At 53.6% G+C, this 20959-nt stretch overlaps 1 protein-coding gene across 8 annotated transcripts in view; it reads left to right on the top strand.

Moving 5' to 3' along the window:
• Positions 1–15736: 15736 nt before the first annotated feature.
• Positions 15737–20959, top strand: part of EBF3 (EBF transcription factor 3) — a 121084-nt gene continuing 115861 nt past the window's right edge. For 7 of the 8 annotated variants that reach the window (XM_074875553.1, XM_074875550.1, XM_074875548.1 and 4 more), the window contains exons 1-4: positions 15737–17309; positions 17528–17684; positions 18089–18152; positions 18949–19004. In XM_074875553.1, coding sequence (XP_074731654.1) covers positions 17176–17309; positions 17528–17684; positions 18089–18152; positions 18949–19004 — 411 coding nt within the window. In that variant the 5' untranslated portion in view covers positions 15737–17175. The remainder of the gene's footprint in view (positions 17310–17527; positions 17685–18088; positions 18153–18948; positions 19005–20959) is intronic. The other variant, XM_074875552.1, reaches the window with a different exon arrangement.

The following is a 20959-nucleotide window of genomic DNA, read 5'->3' as shown; positions in this document are numbered from 1 at the left end:
TCCCTCAGAGTAAGCAACATAATCTTGCACATGATATCACTGTCCAATATTAATGCTGGACAAGAGACTTCTCATGCTCTGATACTCCCAGGCACCCACATCAAGCTGTCCACCTCACCTGCTGCACAGACCCAGAGGTGCTCTGTGCAGTGCAGCACCCATTGCTCCCAAAAGGAGGGTCCCCCCCACCTCTGAGCACCCAGAGGTTCAAGCTGATCCCCGTAACAGAACACCTGAGCTCCCACCAGCTTCAGGAAGGCTGGTACATTAAAGCCATCCTGTCAGATTACCACCATGCCCTGCAAATAAATCCAAAAATCAGAGTCCCTACAGACATGCAGCATCCCAAAGCTTAGAGATCATTGCACTTTTAAAGCATCCAAAGTTGATGCATCAATGATTTTCTCAGTTTACTTACCACAAGGAATGTACCAGATGCCCATTCAGCCCACCAGAATGAGAAAATTCTCACTGCCAGAACTGGATGATGCAGAAGCTTCTCTACCTGCACACTTCCTCTGGGGTGTAAGGGAGAACACACCACCAAGAGCAACCCTTGGCTGAGGCAACCCTAAAGGGCTCTCAGCAGGTGGAAGCCACCTAATAAATCCTCGCTGGGATTATTGCACCCACCTGAGCAAACCCTTCTCTTCCTGATGAAGTGACCAGCAGCACCTGGCACAGCCTCTGCCTGGCCTAGCTGGGAAGTGAAGGAAACCAAACCCTGATTATTTATTACCCAATCTACCCCTCCACGCCAGAGCATGTGAATTTTGGGGGTGCTCTGTGAGTGTAGGACAGCTGAGGACACATCGCCCCTTCCTATGCATAATGCTCCACACCAGGGAGCTCCTCCAGACACACCGGTGTTCCCTGAAGCTCCAGATCAAAATCCTGTCCAGTGACAAAGGAGGAATTACTCGCCCAGCTTGCTCCTAAAAATCCCAAATAAAGGGCCGTTCTGCAGACACAGAGCACCTGTGGAGTGCGGAGTGACCCTGGTGCTGCTGGAAACACGCTGGCCCCAGCGTGGATGCGGGACTCGGGGTGCACACATGGCCAAGCCTGCACAGATCAGCACGCCCCACACACCCAACTTCACAGGCACATTCACTTTTATCTGGGAAATCCCAGAGAGAAATATGGAAGTGCAACACTGGATGGAACCACTGGAGCCACCACATCATGTCGCCCACAATTCCAGGCAACCCTGTAATCGCTGTGTCATTTAAAAAGATTCCCAGGACATTTCTGTGGCTGTAAACCACAGACCCGTCCCCAAGCTCCAGCCCATTTGAGGGTGACCCCAGAGCTATGCCTTGCTGCAGGTGTTGGGGTTGAGCAGCATCAGCCCCGCAGCCCCCCCCAGGCCAGGGACACATGGGGTGACATCTGGCTGGGCTGAGGGCTCCTGGCACAGGGACATGGGAGATGGGGGGTCCTGGGGCCCTGCCTCGCTGAAGGGGCGCATGCGGAGTCGTCTGAAACTAATTAACATTACCACTTAGAGTAATTTAAACTTCCAGATTGAATCATTCTGCCTTACAAGTTGGGACCTCACCCGTCCAAGCTCAGCCCGGCACCGTTGGAGTTGGCAGCAAGGGGCGAGCAGGGCGTTTAATGCACAGGGAGGCTCCGCAGGGCAGAGCTGTGGGCAGAGCAAGGCTCAAACCCCCGTATTTGGTCCATCCATCAGCTGCTGCAACCATGGTCACAACCACTTCACTGCATCGGAGCTCCAGTCAGAGAGGGACCTGGGGGTGCTGATTGCCAGCCGGCTGAACAGGAGCCAGCAGTGTGCCCAGGTGGCCAAGAAGGCCAGTGGTATCCTGGCTTGTATCAGCACTAGCGTGGCCAGCAGGGACAGGGAAGGGATCTTACCCCTGGACTCGGCACTGGTGAGGCCGCCCCTCAGTGACTGGGTTCAGTTTTGGGCCCCTCACTCCAAAAAGGCCATTGAATGACTCGAGCGTGTCCAGAGAAGGGCAACGGAGCTGGTGCAGGGTCTGGAGCACAGGTCTGATGGGGAGCGGCTGAGGGAACTGGGGGGGTTTAGTCTGGAGAAGAGGAGGCTGAGGGGAGACCTCATCACCCTCTACAACTCCCTGAAAGGAGGGTGCAGAGAGGGGGGATGAGTCTCTTGAGCCAAGGAACCAGCACCAGGCCAAGAGGGAATGGCCTCAAGCTGCGCCAGGGCAGGGTCAGACTGGCTCTTAGGAAGGATTTCTTTGCAGAAGGGGTTGTTGGGCGTTGGAATGGGCTGCCCAGGGCAGGGGGGGAGTCCCCATCCCTGGAGGGGTTGAAGAGTCGGGTTGACCCAGCGCTGAGGGATGTGGTGGAGTTGGGAACGGTCAGTGTGAGGTTCGTGGTTGGACTGGAGGAGCTTCAAGGGCTTTTCCAACCCAGATGATTCTGTGATTCTGTGATTCAGTCACTGCTCAGGCCTTTGGCAGCTCATCCAGTCTGTGCAAGGATCCGAACACCACGAGGAATTAATTGAGCAGCAAATCCCCCGGCCGGGGCAGGCAGGAGCGCGAGGTCCAGGGCCTAACAGTGAAGGTTTGGTCCATTTGTATAGAAAATAAGGAGAATATTGCATCAGTAGGAGCAATTACTCACTGGAAAACGCTTACCCAGAGGTGTTGCGCATTCTCCATTACCTACTTTTTCTTTTTAATCAATATTATATGTTGTGTCCATATTCAAAGAGGACTTCAGTGAAGCCCTGCAGGCTGTTTTATTCCAGGGATCAGGTCTGACGGGCTCAACGATTCATAGAGGATTGCTGAAGCCGTCACGAGGCCTCTGGAAATCGCAGCTCCCAGGATTTAAACATTAAAAGGAAGTGTGCTGTTATGTGTAACAAGTGATTATATGGCACTTAAACAGGAAATCAGATGCTTCTTATACTGCAGTATGTTAGGAAAAGAAACACAGTAATGGGCGAGGTGAGAGGTGGTTAATACTATAATGTTTCCCTGTACGCTACTGGTGGAACCATTCTGGAATATTGCATACAATTCGTAGCATATACATACACGAAAATGTCTCTGAAATATATAACGCTTGCTGAAATGTTGCATGAGGGAGTAAAAGATCACTGTCTGCTACTGTCTGAAAGATGATAAATACCAAGCAAGAAGGCGGCTTTTTTCAGATGATCAAACTTGACATAATTGTGAATAGCAGGATTAGCACAAGATTCAGTGCTTCGCTCAGATTTACAGATGCTACAACCATCTGATTACAAGAGCCTCTCGGCTTTCAATTGAAATAAATATATAATTACTAGGCCTTCCTGAATATTTAGCTTAGTTTGAAAATACAAGCTTTAAAGGAGAAACACCACAGGACAGATAAAGAACATCTTGCAAGTCGTAATTTTTGTCCCTTTATTTTGAGTATCTGAGCTTGTCAAAGAAAGTTTCAAGGTGCTAAAAAACCCAATTAACCTGAAAAATGTGTGCTGTGGGGACGCCATCAAAGCCCCATTGCTGGGATCACCTGAACCAGGGCTGGACAAACCGCTGGGCTCCAGTCTGCCCAGGCAGCCTGGCACTGGCAAAGGCTCTCAAAGTAATAAAATCAGATTTTTTTCCCCCCTCCCATTTATATTATTCTTTTGCTAATTTGAGTTTATCAAGTTAAAATTACAGAATGCCACATAGCCACAGGTGAGCTGTCGGTACCTTTCTCGGGAAGGGCCGTTGATGCTGCTGCTGCTGCTGCTGCTGCTGCTGATGATGATGATGATGATAATGATGATGATGCCTCGAACCCTGTCCCGAGGTGAGCTGGGGTGCCTGGAGCAGCCCAGCCCCAGGCTGGGAGAGAAATACACAGTCTCCCCTCAAAAGAGATGTTTAATTGAAGCAGTGTGAGGGCAGTTGTAAAACCTGACAGGTTTACATCCACATTATAAAGACAGAACAGAAGAGTTCGTCATCCACTCTAATCAATTTTTCCCTTTTTTGTGCATTAAGAGTTCTAGATAAATTGCATCACAGTGTTTTAAATTGCTGAACAGCTTCAGGTGAACTTTACAGGTGTCAGCTGGCATCTATAAACTGTCCAAGAGTCCTATAAAAGACTGTGAAACAAGAGCAAAATTAGGAGATAAATCTATCACTTAAAAAAAAAGAAGCCAATGAAGCGTATTTTCAGTGTTACTTTTTACAGAGCACTGGAATGGAGGGTTGCAGGTAGCAAAGATCTGCTGACGCTTCTAATATTCAAGGTGCGCTAACGAATTCATTTAGTTATCCCCCAAATTCTTGCTTTCTGGGATCTGTGATGTCAGCTTCTGTTCGGTGCTGATATACTGGAACAGGGCGTGGGGGGGTATTTTCAAACACACGTATCTTATTTCATGTCTAAATTCCACAGCTATTACACTAAAATAAAAGCAATAAGGTCTTACCTATATCTTCTATAATTTCTATTACTAAAAGAGCAGTTAAATATTTGTGCCTTATAAAAATTGAGCATCTGGTTGCGAAGCAAATTCAGTCAGCCAAACACAACTTCTGCTTGCTAGTAATGCAATGGAGCTAAGCAGATTGTGGATATAATTCCACCCAAAACAAAGCAGACAAATAAAAACATGCTAAAATCTATTATTTATTGGGTTCAAAACACATCTAGGCAGGTCTACGAGGTGTTGACACCTGGGACCAGTCATTTTACCTTGGAAGAAACGAAGGCCTGCATCATTTTTTATCTCGTTCCCTGCTTTATTTGCTGTTTGTGCTCAGCCAAAGTTCATTTTTCTCAGAGCTGCTCAAACAGGAGCATTTCATATTTTCATAATTTATGCTGCAAAAATATATAATCTGAAGGGAAGGAAATAGCTGTTTGAATAGCCAGCTATGCCCGGGTGCGCTTTCTGCGTTGGGTTTCCAACTGCAGAAGGCGGCCCCAGAGCTGCCGTGGCTCTGGACCGCGCAGGGGAGGGACGAGGTGTCTGAGCCTCGGGATGTCCAAGCCCCGACAAGCCCCATAATTCCGATACTGGGCACAGAGGGTGAATAGAAGCAAGGGGAAGAAATTATTTTTTTGGCCAGTCCCGTCATTTCTAGCCAAGCTTTTGGCGGGAGGATATAAACCTGTGAGCTCAGGGGTCCCCAAAGCTTTCTCCGGGTTCCCTGCTCATACCGAGAGATGACGAGCGATTCCCCCTCACAGACACACCTCGGCGTCCCTTTGGGTACCGAGCTACTGCTGGCTGCAGGCAGCATCTCACACAGAAATACTCAGAAATATTCCCAATATTTTTACCTTGCAACTTCTCCTTCACATACTTCATGTGCAACTCGGAATGTCAGCTGAGTCACTCAACTAAGATCCAGGTTTGGAAAGAGCCGGTTTATATTTATTATTCGCGGCCTTTGCCAGGACAAGAACACAGTAAGTGCACATAATTGAAGCGGATAACTCCAACTTAGTCTCCCTGCGAGTACATTGCCATGCACATACATCTTGATTAGATCATTTTCCTTTTAAAAAGGAAGTGTTTTTGTAGCGTGGTGTCTAAGATAATTTCCAGCAGAGTCTGCTGGTGGAGTTCTCTGCTAGCAATATTTAAATTCAATATTCTCCTTGCTGTTGTTTATTTTTTTTATAATGCTCACGTTTTCCTCCCTCGTTCCACCTGTCTCCATCAGCAGGTCGCAACACTTTTGCACTAGCAAACAGGCCTGGAGGCAAACATTCCCTGTCGCTGCTATTTTTTGTTTGAATTCCTGATACGGAGGGAGAAGCGGCTGCATTTTCTGCACGCCTGACAGGCCTCTCCGGCTCTTGGGGAAGTTGCTGTGATTTTGGTTGGTGCAGTCCCTGGTGAGCGGCTGCTGCCACATTTTCTCTTGAACTGGTGGCCACGCGATAGGTGACCTCCCACCCCGTGACCCCGCTTCCAGGAGGTCCCCGAGCTGGGGGATTCGAGGCTCTGCACAAAGACAGTTGCTTAAGGAAGGGGCCACCGCTTCAGTCAATGTCCTCTTACATCCCTGACACTTCCCACTAAAGTATTTAACCTCCAGCACTAGAGGAGATGACATTACTTTTTTTTATGGTTTGGAGAGTGTGACCTTTTCTATCACCGTACTTTACTTACTTCCTTTTCTGCGTGCAAAAAAATAACCAGGAGAGATTTGAGCACATAAGGAAAATGATTCTGTGATTACTAAAAACAGCGAGTCTTTACACAAGGTTGTTAAAAATAACTCACAAGCTGATAGTAATCCCCCTTTAAAGGAATGGCTTCATGAATGCACTGGGTCTTGTCTAAAGGGCTGTTGGGTCGTCCCCGAAACGCATTTCCATCAAAGGTGCACCTCACACTCGCATCCTTACGCCGGCGGCGTGTTGAGTCCTTGCGCGGAGGAAAAGGGGAGCGGGATTTACTCTGAGGTGTAGGTGCCTCTGGATCAGGACCATGCACGTGCAATCACGGTCCCGTTGCTGACGCAGCACAGGGACACTCGGGTGCCCCGAGTTCAGCCTCCCCCATCCAAGGAGGGTTTAGCGAGCAGCGAGTGTTTAAGGGTGTATTTTATACGCGTTGAGACACGGTTGCGGCATGTCCACTTGCCAAAAGAGCTGCCAGCGTGTGCTGCCGTGAGGAATACCCTGATTTGGGAGCAGACAAGATGCCCCAGGCTGATGGAAGAGTGAAACTGCAAAGGTAACGTGCTTATACCGTGGGGAAACGTCACCGCTCGCTCTGTAGCATCCCCGCAGAGCTGGAGTCGGGAGTTTCACTGCCTCAGCGCTGAAAGGAGCCATTCGAGCACACTGAAGGCTGGAGGTAAGATTAAAGGAGGAGGAATGAAAACTGCTGATAGAGAGTGCGGTGCACTAAAAAGTGAGCTAAGAATAAAGAGATAAGGAGCACCAAGATGTTGTCACAGTTCTACTCTAATAACTTAAGTAGCTGCCGTTAGACAGCAGTCCCAGAGCACCGTAATTTAATCTAGGAGTGAAAGATGCCAAGAATACATACGGTGTCAAAAGAAAAGGGAGCGCTGCTGGCCTGCGAGCAGCCCTCTGACTCCGGCGGGGCTGTGTCACATCCAGGTGGTCCAGAGCACATCGAAAAAATACGATTTCAGTGTTTTAAACACCTGACGCTACTCAGTCCCCTACTAGTTTGTATGCACGCTGTTGATTTAAAAGGCTGAAGCATAATCAAGCTTCCTTTTCCGAGGAGCACAATGAGCGCGTGAAAAATATATGATCTTTTTAAAATTTAAAAGGTGGGTTGGTAACGCTCCTCGCCACAGAAGGAGAGTGGCACAATTAATTTTCAAGCCTGGTGCACCGCACAGCTCTTCTGTGGGCCGTAAGAAAAGGCGGCGCTTTGCACGGGGGTTTGAGGGGCAAGGTTGGAAGGGGAGCACCCGCCAGCCCTTTAGAACTATTTTGGATTTTTTATTTTGAATGTTTAGAAAGATTTTGAGGGTACCCATCCACCTTAGTAAGACTCACTCAGCCTCCATGCAAAAAAGGAGTGAAAGCAAATCCCCCTGTTTTTTGACAGAATGCTTCCTGGTTGACGGCGAGGTGCTGGCTCAGGCAGACTCAGCTGGGCTCAGGCCTGGGCCGAGCAGCACTCCCTGCATCTCTGCCTCCCGATTTCATCCATGCTGACTTCACAAAGCCCCCACAGACCTTTTTCTCTTCCCAGTCAGGAACACTTTTTAAAATCTGTGTATTTCTCAGAGTTTTCCAGGCATCAGGTGTATAAACTTCCCTGGAATCAAGCCCCGTGAAGCGGGTTTTCCCAACCCACGCAATCACTGTGTTGTAAAACAATTAATGTCCAGCTCCTCCAGTCGCCCCCGCAGGACTTCCTCAGGCCACCGTCGGTGATTCCTGCTGGGTCATGGGATCACAGGCCCACCTGGGCTGAGCGTGGAAAATCTTCCACAAAACACAAGCCGTTGACTCCACCAGCAGCGGGGACGCACCGGGGCACCGAGAGCAGCGCCAGAGTTGTGTTGTCTTTTCTAAACCCAACTTTAAACACCGCCAGCACCTCTGGGCAGCCTCTTCCCAAAGCACTTACGCTGGTCTAAGCAGCAGCCGAGCTTGCCTGGGGGGGGGGCAAACACAGCAGAAACAGCCCCGTGAGGGTGCCCTTGCCCATGGCCACTGGCCACCGTCCCCGTGGACGCCCCAGGGCAAGGGTGTGACGGCCTCTTTCTCCTCTCCCGTGGCCAAAAACCATCGCACCCCACGACTCCAAACCGAACTGGTGAGCAGAACAAATGTTACTTGAATTTACAACCAAGGTCAACACTCTTAGGCTTCGTTTTGACAAACGTAGCTCCGTTCCTAAACCGTGGCTTCACTTCACCGCAGGAATCTGCTTGGAAAACGCCACTTTGTTTTCTAAATCCCTTCACATCCCCTAACTGTACATCACTTACAAAGGTGCTGGACCACTAGAAAGCACCCGCACGGTGGCAGAGAGCTTGCTGAGCCTCCCAGCAGTTATCCCCTCCTCGACGATCAGCCGATACTGCAAGAGTTCTTCCGCTAAAACTGCGCGAGGGAGGGGAAGCGCAGGAATAAAAAAATAAAATCTGTTCTAGGCAGTAGTGTTCTCTGCGCGCCACATTGCCCGTGCGACCGCAGGCGTTTCGAAATCAAAGATTAATGTCGCTGAGAAGTTCTTGAAACCTGCCAACATCGCGCCCGGAGTGACAGAGTGCGGGTCGGAGGCGTCAGTTTGAGCTGGAGTGGGTAAATTCTAATAGTTGAGTAATTTTAAAAGGCGCGACCAGCGTCTCTCCAGCGATTCCTCTTTATCTGCCTGTGACCCAAAAACTCAGGAGCCGGGAGTTCACCCCCCTGCAGCCCCGCAGGACAAACTGTTGCGTTTCTAAACCGGTTTGCTCCCAGCATCGACCCCCACCCCCCAGCCCCGGGCGTGCGGCCACTCCGCGGGACGACGCGCAGGGAGTTTGGGGAAGAGGGGGGGGGGAGGTGGGTGTGATGATGTTCGCAGTCCCGCGGGGATCCGCGACGGGACGGGGGGAGGTCCGGGTGCTCCCGCCCCCCCCCCCCCCCTTTTTCCCTCCCTCCCTCCCTCCCCACCCCCCCGGGGCCGCGCCGTCGATTCCGCCCCCGCGGGCGCCCCGCGCCTCCCTCCCGCCTCCCGCCCGCGCAACGCGGGGGGGGCGCTTGCGCACTGCTGCGCTCCGCGCACCGCCGTGCCCCCACAGAGCCTCGGCGAGGCTGCGGTGGGTAAGTAGTGTATTAAAGCGCGCAGAGCACACGCACCCTCCTCCGCCGTTCCCCTCCTCAATAAACGCTGCCCTCCGCCCGCGCTGGGGCTTTCCCCAGGAAAACCTCTCCCGGGCCTAATTAAGCCGCGAAAGGTAAGCGCCCGCGTCCGCGGGTCCCGCTCCTGGCGGCGTTCCTGGCTGCGCGCCTCTGCGCGGGGTGCGGAGGGGGGGGGGGGGGGGGGGAGCGGAGGCGGCGCGGGTGGCGGAGCGCCCGCTTACCTGGGACGGGGCGTGCGCGGGAGCCGCCGCCCCTCTGCGCGCCCCTCCGCGCCCCTGCGCACCCTCCTGTGTCCCGCCTCGCGGTTACCTGCCGTCTGCGCGGTTTGGGGGGGTTGGGGTGGGAGGGTGGGGGGGGTGGGAGGGAGGGAGGGAGGGAGGGAGGGAGAGTGGGGGGGTTGCTCCGCGTCGGCGGGCCTCGGGCGGAGCGCGGCCGGCGGTGCGCGGCGCTGCGCGGGGTGTCGGCGGAGCGGCCGAGTCTCCGGGGCACAAAAGCGCGGAGCCGGGCGGTGCCGGAGCCGTCGCGCCGAGGTGCCCGGGCTAAAAGGCAGGAAGCAATTAAAACTCCTCCTTTCGGATTAACAACCAAAAATTGATCGATCTGTCAGGAATACTGTTGATTTATGAAAGGTGCTTATTTCCTTGGTATGGGGAATTTTATGTTCTCTAGGTGAAACTGAGTTCACCCAGCTCCAGAGTAGATTGATGTTTTAATAAAAATAAATAAAGGGAAAAAGCTAGCCTGGTCTTTAGGGACATCAACTCTCAAATCGCGGAGTTAGACTAACAAATCAAACCGCGTTATCTTTACATTTCATATCTTTTAATCTAACGCCTAAAAATTGGAGGCAGCGCCGTAGCCTTGATCAGCCGGAAAGTTGGGACCCGGCGTTTCAAAGTTCAAATAACAAATAATCGATGGTTCATAACCAAAATGGCAGGGAGGGGGAGGTGGGGGGGGGTGGGGGGGGGGGTGAGGGGGGGTGGGGGAGCGGGCCCGTCGCTTCTGCCGGCGGCGGGGGCCGGGGCCGCGCTGCGCTGCGCGGCCGCCCGCGTAGTGTCCTGTAGATGGCACAACGTCCCCACGCTAGAACCGCGGCCGCCTCCGAGAGGCGGGGGGGGGGGGATCTGCCGAGGGAAATGTGGAGCTCAGCACTTGTTGTTGTTGTTGAACCCAAACCAGGGCGCGTTTTGTTGTTTTTTTCGGTTTTGTTGTGTTTTTTGGGTTTTTTTGGTTTTTTTTAACCGAAACCTTGGAAATATATTGTCAAATTCCAACCGGAGAGCCCCAGCCCGCCCGCGGGATTTCTGCGCTTTCTCCGGGTTTTGCTGAAAGGGGGGAGCGGAGCGGGAGGGGGAAGGTGTCGGGGAAGCGCGGAGAGGCGCGGAGGCGGCCCGCGGGGGCGCAGGCCGGGCTGGGCGGCAGCCGGGACCCCCGACACGTTTGTCTTTGCGATGTAAATTTCCGCGGGACAAATTGCTTATTAATAATCGAGGAGAGGAGGCACTTTCCTCTTTTCTTTCTTCTTTTCTTTCTCTGTTTTTATTTCTGCATGGCCCCCAGCTATGCTCGGGGCAGCCTCACCGCCCAGCGGTTTTTCCCTTCATTTCAATATCCTAAAGAAAATGCAAATCACCGCGCTGTGGCCTTTTTAAAAAGTTAAATTAGCACCAGCTTTAAGTGACTCCATTAAGGTGGAAAACACCCAAATGGTTAATGTGGGAATAGTTCGCCTTTTTGAGCCCCGCGCACCCCGCTCCGCGGACGGAGGGGGGCTGCGCGCTGGCGGGGAGCCGCACGTCGGGGGGAGACCCCCGGTAAAGCACCCCGGTAGCCGGCCCGCAGCGGGGCTCTGCTTGCAACTCCCCGCATCACCCACCCGTTTTAATTAAGGCTTTAATTATTTAAAAGACCGCCGTGGCTTTGCAGGGGAAACGGGGAGGCAGCAGCGGGGTCGGGGGCACCTTCCCCCCCCACCCCCCTCCCGCCTCCCCCACTCACCCCCACCTGGGACATCCGTGTCCCGCCGCGGAGTAGGGGGGGACGAGCCCCGGTGCTGCCCCCAGCCCCGCGCCCGCGCTTTATCCGCGGCTCTTTGCGTCCGCCGCGACGGAGCGGCCGATGGGCATCCCGGTACCGGGCTGGGGGCACCCACCGCCGGCCCCCTCGGGGCTAAAAGGACTTGACAAAGCGGAAAGTTTGGCCCCGCGAGGGCGGAGGAGGCGGCCCGCTCGCCGTTCCGCGGGGCCAGCGCCCGTTCCGCGCAGCCCCGGCCCCGCAGCGCGGATATTCGGCTCCGCGCCGGCAATAGGATGTTAGCGGCTCCCTCCAGGGCAGCGCGGCGGGGAGAGCCAGCCGTGCCCACGAAAGGGTTAAGCTTTATATTATTCAGTAGAGGTCTTGTTAGGATGTAATCTGCATTTTCTAACTACTGCGTAATAAAAAGTGAGAAGTTTTGAGACACCTTTCTTGATTATACCTTTGGCGATACTTTAGGTTTTACATTTAATTTGCATTTTGTTCTTAGTGAATATTGAAGTCTTGAGTGGAGGATTGAATTTTATTAGGACATCTGGACTGACAATATCAAATCAGACACCAACGTCCCAAAGCATGCTAAAATTTCAGAGTTAATTAGAACGAAGTGTGTTTAATTAAAGCCAATTATAATATCTGAAATTATCTGATCGATCCTTGTTTGTTCAGTTGGACTCAGTTTATATTGTTCTCGCCGCACGGGCAGGACCTGTCCGGCCGCCAACTCCCCGCGGCCCCGGCTGCGCGCCCGCGCCCGTCCCGCGCCCCACCGCGGGGGCGGCTTCCCCTCCGCCAGCCGGCTGCGCGGCTCCGGGATGCCGGGAGGACCCGCGACCCCCCAAAATCCCCCCAAAACCCCCCCAACCCCCGGCCCTGGGGAGCTGGGAAACGGCCCCGCCGGGGAGGGCCGCGCCGTCGGACAACCGGGAGCCGGGAGCAGCCGCGGGGGGTTTCCCCTTCCGAGGAGAAGCTCTGGCTGGACGCACGGCTGCCGGGGCTGGCATTCAGGCACGGGGAAAGTTTAAGCCTTTTTTTAATATTTTTTAAAATTATTTCCCTTTTTAAAAAAAAAAAAAAATCTTGATTTAACAATATTGGGGCGCCGGACGGCGAAAGCGCGCCTGGAGGAGCGCAGGGCCAAGCGCCAGTTTGAGTAAAACACCCCCATACCCACAAGGAGTTTCTTTACTCCCAGGCTGCCGCGCAACCCGGCCGCGGGGCGCGCAAAGGCGCGAGAGAGAGCGCGGACGGCCCGCCGAGGGGCCCCGGGGCGGCCCGGCACCGACGGCGCCGCTCGAAGGGCCGGGCTAGGGGTAAGGACAGTGTCCCCCCGCCGCTCCCGCCTTGCCCAGCGCCCTGCACCGCCCCCGCGGAGCCGGCTCCCTGCCCCGCGGTGGCCTGCGCGGAGCGGGTCAGCCCTCCTCCGCGCCGGGTGCGCTGGCTGCGCGTCCCCGCCAGGGCAGGCGGGGGGTGCGGGGAGGCGGGGGGAAGTCCCTGCACCTCACCGGTCCCCCCTGGGCCGGTTCTCACTTTTCCGCGGGCGCGGGGTGCTCCGGAATTTGAATTCAAGTAGTGAAATCAGCCCAAAGCGGGTAAAAGATATAAATACCGAAAAAGGCGGGTGAGGGCGGCGGGGGCAGCCCGGGGGCCCCAACCCGCGGCGCGGGGCTGCCCTCCCCCAAACTTTGCCCTTTTGGGGGGGGGGGGGGGGCTCTGCTAGTGGAGGGGGGGATCGGTGTACCCCAACCCTCCGGTGGCAGCACCCGGCCCTGGCCGCGGGCTCCGCTCCCGGGCCCCGGATCGGCCTCTAACACGGCCGCTGCGGGCGCAGGTTGCGCGGCGCCCCGCGCAAGGGCAGGGCCGGCCTCCCCCGCGGCGCTGCGCCCCCGCGCTAATTACCTCCTCTTCCTCCGCGGTGAATTTACGCCCTGAAGTACGCACCGGCGGGCAGCCCCCGCCCCGACAGCCGCGCCGCGGTACCCGGGCATCCGCCGCTCGATTGAAAATCCCCGAAAATACAAATTTATCACTCCGCTGCCACGCAGGGAAACAAGAGTTAGCGGAGATTTGTTTCGGTTAAACCGGGCATAAATTACACCCACTGTAAGCGAGCGCGTTAGTAAGGAAGGCGCCTTCGAACAATAAAATTGAAATATGCGCCGTGGCGAGGTTGCGCGGGGCCCGGCGGTGCCCCCCGAGGCAGCGCGGAGCCGGCGGAGGGCAGGGCCGGGGCCGCCGCTCGCCTCTCCCGGCGCAACTTTCCGCGGGGAAAAGTTTTTTTGCGGTGGGAGCCGCTCCCGGGGGTGCGGGAGGGAAGGGGGGGTGTGGGGTGTGTGTGGGGGGGCGCGGAGCGGGACAAGGCGGCCCACGCGGGTCCGCGGCGGAATTCACGGTAAAGTAACTACGAGCTCAAAGTTCTGTGATTTAAAACAATGTGGAATGGGGAGGGGGGGAATGATTAAGATAATAGTCCCGAGGGGGGAAAAAAAAAAAAGTTTAGGAGAATCCTGTAAGGGCGGTGGCAATGAGGCTATCAATTTTATTCCGCGCGCTCCACGTCCAGCGTGTGACTCTGTGTTATTACGCGGGGCGAGGAGGCCGGGGCTCCCCGGGCGTGATTTACCGCGGCCGCGGAGCTCTCCCCGCCCGGGCCGCGGCAGGCGGCGGGGCGCCGCGGGGCGCGGGGGGCCGCGGAGCGGGGTTGGGCCGTGGGGCCAGCTGGGCTGTGGCCATCTGACCGGCTCCGCCGTGACATCTGGTAGCCCACTGGTGTGTGGCACGCGAATCGCTTGATGTCGCTATTTAAATGCAAATTTGCGGGGGGATCACTGAAGCCTCACCCCGTAAATTCACACAAAAGGGAGACTTGGCGCGCCGAGCCGGAGGAGGAGGAGGAATAAGGAGGAGGAGGAGGAGGAGGAGGAGGGCCGAGGAGCCGGGAGGGCTCGGGCCGCCCCCGGCAGCCGCGCACACCCCCTGCCCGCCCGGCGCCGGGCCGCGGCCGGGGCCCCGTCGGTTCTCCGGTGCAAGGTGCCGCGGTGCCGGGCCGCCCTCCGGGTCCTGCCCGGTCCTGCCCGGCCCTCCCGGTCCTTCCCCACCCTCCTCGGCCCTCCCGGGGGCTTCCCGGCCTCCCCCGGAGCGGCCCCGGGGGCTCCAGCCGCCGGGCCGGGGGCTGAAGTTGGTGGTGGGGTGGGTGGGGGGTAGGGGGGGTGGGGGGGGGGTGGTCGGCCTGGCACTGCGCAGAGAGGTGCGGAGAGGTGCGGAGAGGGCGGGGAGCATCCCGGGCGGGCTGCCGGCAGCTCGCAGGCAGCGGCGGAGTGACACAGACACAGACACACACACACACACAAAAAAAAAAAAAAAAAAAAAAAAAGATAAAGTTGGTGAATGATAAAGACCGTATTTTCCACGCTTTGGGTGCAGGACCAGATGATCTAGAAAATGAGCTGAAATAGATTCAGCCTCAGAGCCTGTTGTGAAGAGCAGCTGATTCCCCCATTTCTGGCCAGATGGCTTCTGAACACAGATTTGCATTCATTTTCGCTTAATATCGTCCAAAATAGTGGGGCAGCTGCATTTGTTGTCAAAAAGGTTTAAAACTCCCTTTCTTTCTGGGGCAGGATCGTTACCTTATGTGATGGGCTTATGGAACTTTTTTTTTTTTTTTTTTTAACCTCCTTAGTCAACAGTATCAGATTTAAAAGGATTTGTTTTAAAACCTTCTAATTTGGTAATCAGATTTAAATCGCCTTGGCGCGTGTAATCTGAATTAAAGATACTGTAAATGATTTTAAGCATTACGCTTTCGTTAGCAGAGGGAAGGACCAACTTCGGCATTGTTCTGGGCATTTTCGGAAATCTGGTACAATTACAGCGTTCTTGGGCAGTTTTACCTTATTTTTCGGAGGGCGGATTTGACGTGCTGGGGGGGAGCGGCACCCCCCAGCCCCCGGCGCCCGCCCCAAGTCCCGAAATGTGTCCGCGCCACCAAAATGCCATTTCCACCCCATTATTTGGGAACTTTGGTTCGCTGGTCCCTCCGCGATAAAAGTGTTTGGTTTTGTAATCTGCTCTACTGTACCTCAAAAGCTCCGGGCTGATTATGAATACAGGAATTTTCTTTTAATTTATCATGAATAGTTTCCATACACTTTGATTTAAGGTTATTAACATTCTATAGACAGTGGCATCTTTAATATGTGGCGATCGCTTCTAAAGACTAATCTCATTACCCTCAAATAGTCATAAAATATGATTTTATTATACTTACGTATTTAATTAGACGGCCAGCAATGTAATGGATTTTGAGATCGGGTAGAGCAACAGCTTTGATAATTCACTTATCTTTGGCAATAGTCATTAACCCCCAACACCAGCAAAATAGATTGCTTTCTAACACATCTTCCCCCCCCCCCCCCCCCCCCCTCACCCCTTGGAGAAAGGATCGGGGGTGGGGGTGTGTGTGTGTGTGTGTCCTGATCAGACAAGTCGGACTTTGATTTTCACCGATTAATTACAGTATTAACGCACGGACCTGGGCAGTCACCAAAAAAAAAAAAAAAAAAAATTAAAAATTTTTAAAAATAAAAAAAAGGAAGTCCTAACCCACACTGGGCGGAAAAGGCTCGTCACTCGAGGCGGGTATGTATAGATCTATATGGGCAAGGCGGACATATAGCTCTCTGTGCTATGAAGCCTTCCAGTCCCTACCTTTACGCGCCTGCCTGGATCTATAGGGGATGGCGGAGGGGGTGCAGCCTCACGCCGCCCTTTGTCCAGCCCCAACCTCTCCTCCCCTACCCCAAGCCCCCCCCCGGGGGTCACAGCACCCTGCCCTGCGGCCCACGCGCGGGGTGGGGGGGGTGTGGGGGGGTGTCACCCTCGGAGCCACTTTCAAGAAGATATTGGGGAGCTCGACGGCGCGTTCCTGCCCGGGGTCCTGCGAGGTGTGGGGGGGTGTGGGGGGGTGTGGGGGGGTGGGGACGACCCGGGGCCGGGCAGGAGCGCGGCGACGAGCTCCTGAACCCCCCGCTCCGTATATGGCTCTGAGCCCGCCCCCGTCCACGTCACCAGTGACGCCACCTCTCCCGCGGCGGCGGGGGCCCGGCTCCCGGGGAAGGGCGCGCTCCTCGGGGAGGGAGGGCCGGGCTCTGCGCGCCTCCGTCCATTCCGTGAGACGCCACGGGCCCGCGCCCCGTTCTCCCGTGTGCCCGGGAACACCTCCGCGGTAATCAGCGTGGGTTTTTTTTTTTTTCCCTTCTTTTTTTTTTTTTTTTTTTTTCCTCCTCTTCTTCTCCCCCCCCGTTTATTTGTCTTTTGGAGCAGGAGAGCCTTGCCAGAAAGTGGTCGATTCAGCAGTGTCCTGAAGCTTTTTTTTTTTTTCCGAGGCGGTTTTACTAGGATGACACCACGTTGAGCGCGTCTGCAAAACAACAACAAAAATATTTATTCTTTTACCCCCCCTTCCCCCCCCCCCCAAAAAAAAAAAAAAAAGCGCAACCTCGCAGTGTCGCCGGCTGCAGTTACACTTTTTCTTTCTTTTTTTTTTCCCCCTTTTTTTTTTTTTTTTTTTTTTAAACCACCAAACTGGAACGCCATCCAACTCGCTGCACAGAAGTACTCAGTAAATTGTTTATGTCGTGCCAATACAGGACAGATTGAAGAAGGAAGCAAGACTTGAACTGGGCTTTTCTCCTACTGATCACAGGGAGTAAAGTCATCTCTTATATTCCAGTCGCCAAGGAGAGAGAGAGAAAATCAAGCAACAACCAACCCACCCTGTAGCTGACATTTCCCTCAGTTTTAACCCCTTTTGGTTAGGAGCTGGTTTTGCCCAAATTTGTTTTAATGTTTGGGATTCAGGAAAATATACCAAGAGGTGGGACGACCATGAAAGAAGAGCCGCTGGGCAGCGGGATGAATCCTGTCCGCTCCTGGATGCACACCGCTGGGGTAGTGGATGCGAACACGGCCGCCCAAAGGTACGTCTGCCAAATCCTCTCCCGGCGGTTTTCTCCTCCTGTATTTCTCATCCCGGCCGTAAATCCCCCCCCCACACCCCCCCCCCCGCCCGCCCCGTATCAGTTACAGCCTCCCCGCTCCGCTCCGCTCCGCGCTCCCCGCATCCCCCCCGCGGCCGCGGAGCCTGCGCGCCCCTCGGCCGCTTCTCACCCACGCCTTGTCTTGTTTTCTCCCGCAGCGGCGTGGGGCTGGCTCGGGCACATTTCGAGAAACAGCCGCCTTCCAATCTCAGAAAATCCAATTTTTTCCACTTCGTCTTAGCTCTGTACGACAGGCAGGGGCAGCCAGTGGAGATTGAGAGAACAGCTTTTGTGGACTTTGTGGAAAAAGAGAAAGTAAGTCTGCCTGTTATCTTATTTTTTTATTATGATTATTTTTTTTTTTAATAAATCCCCATGTTTCAGCGTGATTTCACCGATCACAGATAATTCCCGACTAACGGTGCTCCGGGGGCACCCGGACCACGTGCGGGTCGCCCCGTTATTCCGGCCGCTCCAAACAAAAATCCCGGGTTTCGAAACTTAGGGCCGCGTCCCCGACTTATTTTAACGCCGGGAAAACGGCTAAACATGACATATTTGCACCCAGATAATGACATCATCAGCGCTCCACAAAAGTGACCGTGGGCTGAATTTCTGCAAACTGTTAATCCCGAGCCGCTTCAGGGACGAGAAAAATGTGCGTCAGGAGGAGGGAGATATTTTTCATGCTAAATGTAATTATTTATCGTTGCTTGCAGGAGCCAAACAATGAAAAAACTAACAATGGAATTCATTATAAACTTCAGTTATTGTATAGCAACGGTAAGTTGTCGCTACCTCATTTTTGAACGGGCGTGTACAGCAGAAAAGTCTTACTTTCTTTTTCAAGGCCTTTTGGAAAAGGATATAAAGATTTTGAGATTAAAATTACACGCGTGTAAACACGGCTCTTTCCTTGGCATATAAGGAAAACAAAACATAAACGATCAATAAGTCAATGGTACTTCACATGATTAACCGGTTGGTCTTGAAGTGGAAAGTAAAAAAAGGGGATCGATAGCTGCTCCGGCAGAACATCACTTTCAAGGGACTTTTTTTTTTTTTTTGTCCCCCCCCCCCCCCAAGTTTTACGAATTAGTGGTAATTCTCGGGACCGGGTGAGCGCAGGGAGCAGGCAGAGCGGGGCCCCGGCCCGGGCGGAGCGGGCTCCCCACGCGTGAGAAAAGCCCGGCGGGGGGGGACAAACACACACACACGCGGTGTTTGCGCGTCCCAGCGCCCACCCCGCCGCCGGGCTGGCGGGGGGCCGGGGGGGGCTGTGGGGCACGGCCCCCAGGCGCCGGGCTCGGGAGGGGACGGGAACGGCTGTCACTGGTGACACCGGTGATTTCTGGTTTTTTTTTTCCTCCCCTCCTTATTTTCATTATTATTATTATTACTATTATTATTTATTATTATTACTACTACTATTATTATTATTATTTTATTTTCAAGCCCGGCGCGAGTGCCGATCCCTGGCCCTTGCAGTTAATTGCCTGACCTCATGCTTTCATTATGTAATTGGGGTGGTTCGCTACTGAAATCCTGACCGGAATTTGTCTCCGCTTTCCCCCCCCAGGAGTCAGGACGGAGCAGGACCTGTACGTTCGCCTCATAGACTCCATGACCAAACAGGTGAGAAACTTTACGCTTTTTCCTAACACGCAAGTTACTAAGTTTGGATTTCGCCCTCGCTCGGGGGGGCGGGGGGGGGTGTTAGACCGGTAGACCGCCCCTACTATTCATTTACCTGAGCGAGCAATTCGGCTGCGTATTGCTGGAGGATATTTAAAAAAGGTGTGTTGTTGCTGTTCGAGGAAGCGTTGGCATCGTTAAATAGTGTCTGTGGCATTAAGTACAACGTCATGTGAACAGATGTTTGATATAATTAATTTAGCAAGGGAGAGAGGAAAAGCAAAAAAAAAAAAAAAAGCCCAACATCAAGTTGCCCAGATTTATTTTTAAACGCACTTTTTCCCCTTTGTAACTTTTTTTTTTTTTTTTTTTGGCGATATTTTTCCCGGGTGAGCAGGGGGCAGCCCCTTTCCTTAGGCTCTCCGAAACTGGCCGTGATTAGTCCTTTTCTTTTCGAATGCGACCATCGAGTAACGCGAGACGTTTATTTGGATTTAAAAGTGAAATGTGCCGAGGTGAAAAGTCATCTTGTTCTCCTCTAGTCCATATTCACCTCTCGGCCCCCCATCTCCATAATTCAAACTCCGTGCTCCAGGGGTCACCCAAACCCGTCCATTTCCCTGAGATCAGCTTCTGGTTCTTCCTCAAACCTCTGTCATACCTTGTAAATAACATAATTACAAGCAGTTCCTTATTAAATTATTTAACCTGTCTTGGTCAACTTTCGCGATGATAACTACGTGTTATCAGCATTGCGCCACAGCAATTAAAGACAGAAAGCTTTGGATTTAATCAACTTTTTTCAAAAAAATTTTTCTCCCGGAGAGACATTTCACTATTTTTTAATTTTTTTTTTTTTTTTTTTTTCTCCGAAGGGGGTTGGTGGGGAGGAAGGTGAGAACGGCGAATAATTCACCGCGTTCTGGAAATCAGATACCAGAGATGGAAATTAAAACCATTCCCCCAATCTGCCGGTTTTTTCGCTCCCCCCCCCGGCGTGCTCTGCACTCCCGGCCCAGGCAAGCCTGCCCACACGTAGTATTTTTTTACTAACTTGCTCATCCCCGAGCAAGGGGCAGGCGAGAGCTTCCCCCGGGCCGGGATGGGCCCCGGGGTGGGATGAGCCCCGGGATGAGCCCCGGGAGCGGCCCCGGCCCCCCGCGCTCCCCGCAGAAACTTTTTACTCCTCTCGACTAAAACCGGGGCTGGATCTAAACGCCTCCAGTAGTAAAATCGTGTGATTTCCTCCCGGAGAAAAGCAGAGCTGACAGGCGAAGTACAATTACTCTGACAAAGACGAAGGCGTTGTACCCTTCAATAATTATTTCAATAGGTTACAGAGGAGCCCTTTAAACTCTGGAGCGCTCTCGAGTTGACAATGTGGGTTTATTTCCTTTGTATGGAGCAGCTAAATGTTTTCGGAAATCGCTGTAGTAGTCTAATTAAGAGGCTTACATCGGCTGCTCGAAGTTTCGTTAGCGGTGAATAAAGGGGCGACGAGGATACGTTTTTAAGTGCACTTTTAGTGGCCGTTCGGGCTCCGAACCTTGGGCAGCAGAAAGTGCTGAAAAGAAAGGCTTTTAATCTCTCCTCACTGACGGGAGGGGAAAAAAAAAATAGCCCAGTAACTGATCAAAGAGTCAATGGCGCTGAACCGACAGTTTATGGATTTCTGTTTGTGCTCCAAAATAAAAAATAAATCACTTATAAATACGCGGTTTCATCAGAGGAAAAGTAACAATCCCCAGAAGTTATATGGCACGCTGCAACAACAAACAGCCTGCTTGTTATGTCTGCGCTGTCATATATCACCCCCCTCTCTTTCCAAAACAATACCTGCCGGTGGGGGCACCCCCCCTCCACCCCCACCTCCGCTCAGCGCGGCTGCTCCGCGGGGCTGCGCGGCCCCGGCCGCCTCCCGGGACTGACCGAGCGGCATCGCCCCGGCGGGAGCC

This window comes from Strix uralensis, chromosome 7 (assembly GCF_047716275.1).
Source record: "Strix uralensis isolate ZFMK-TIS-50842 chromosome 7, bStrUra1, whole genome shotgun sequence".
Lineage (NCBI taxonomy): Eukaryota > Metazoa > Chordata > Aves > Strigiformes > Strigidae > Strix > Strix uralensis.
Note: the sequence above shows the minus strand (reverse complement) of the source record. Positions and strands in the feature narration are given on the sequence as shown.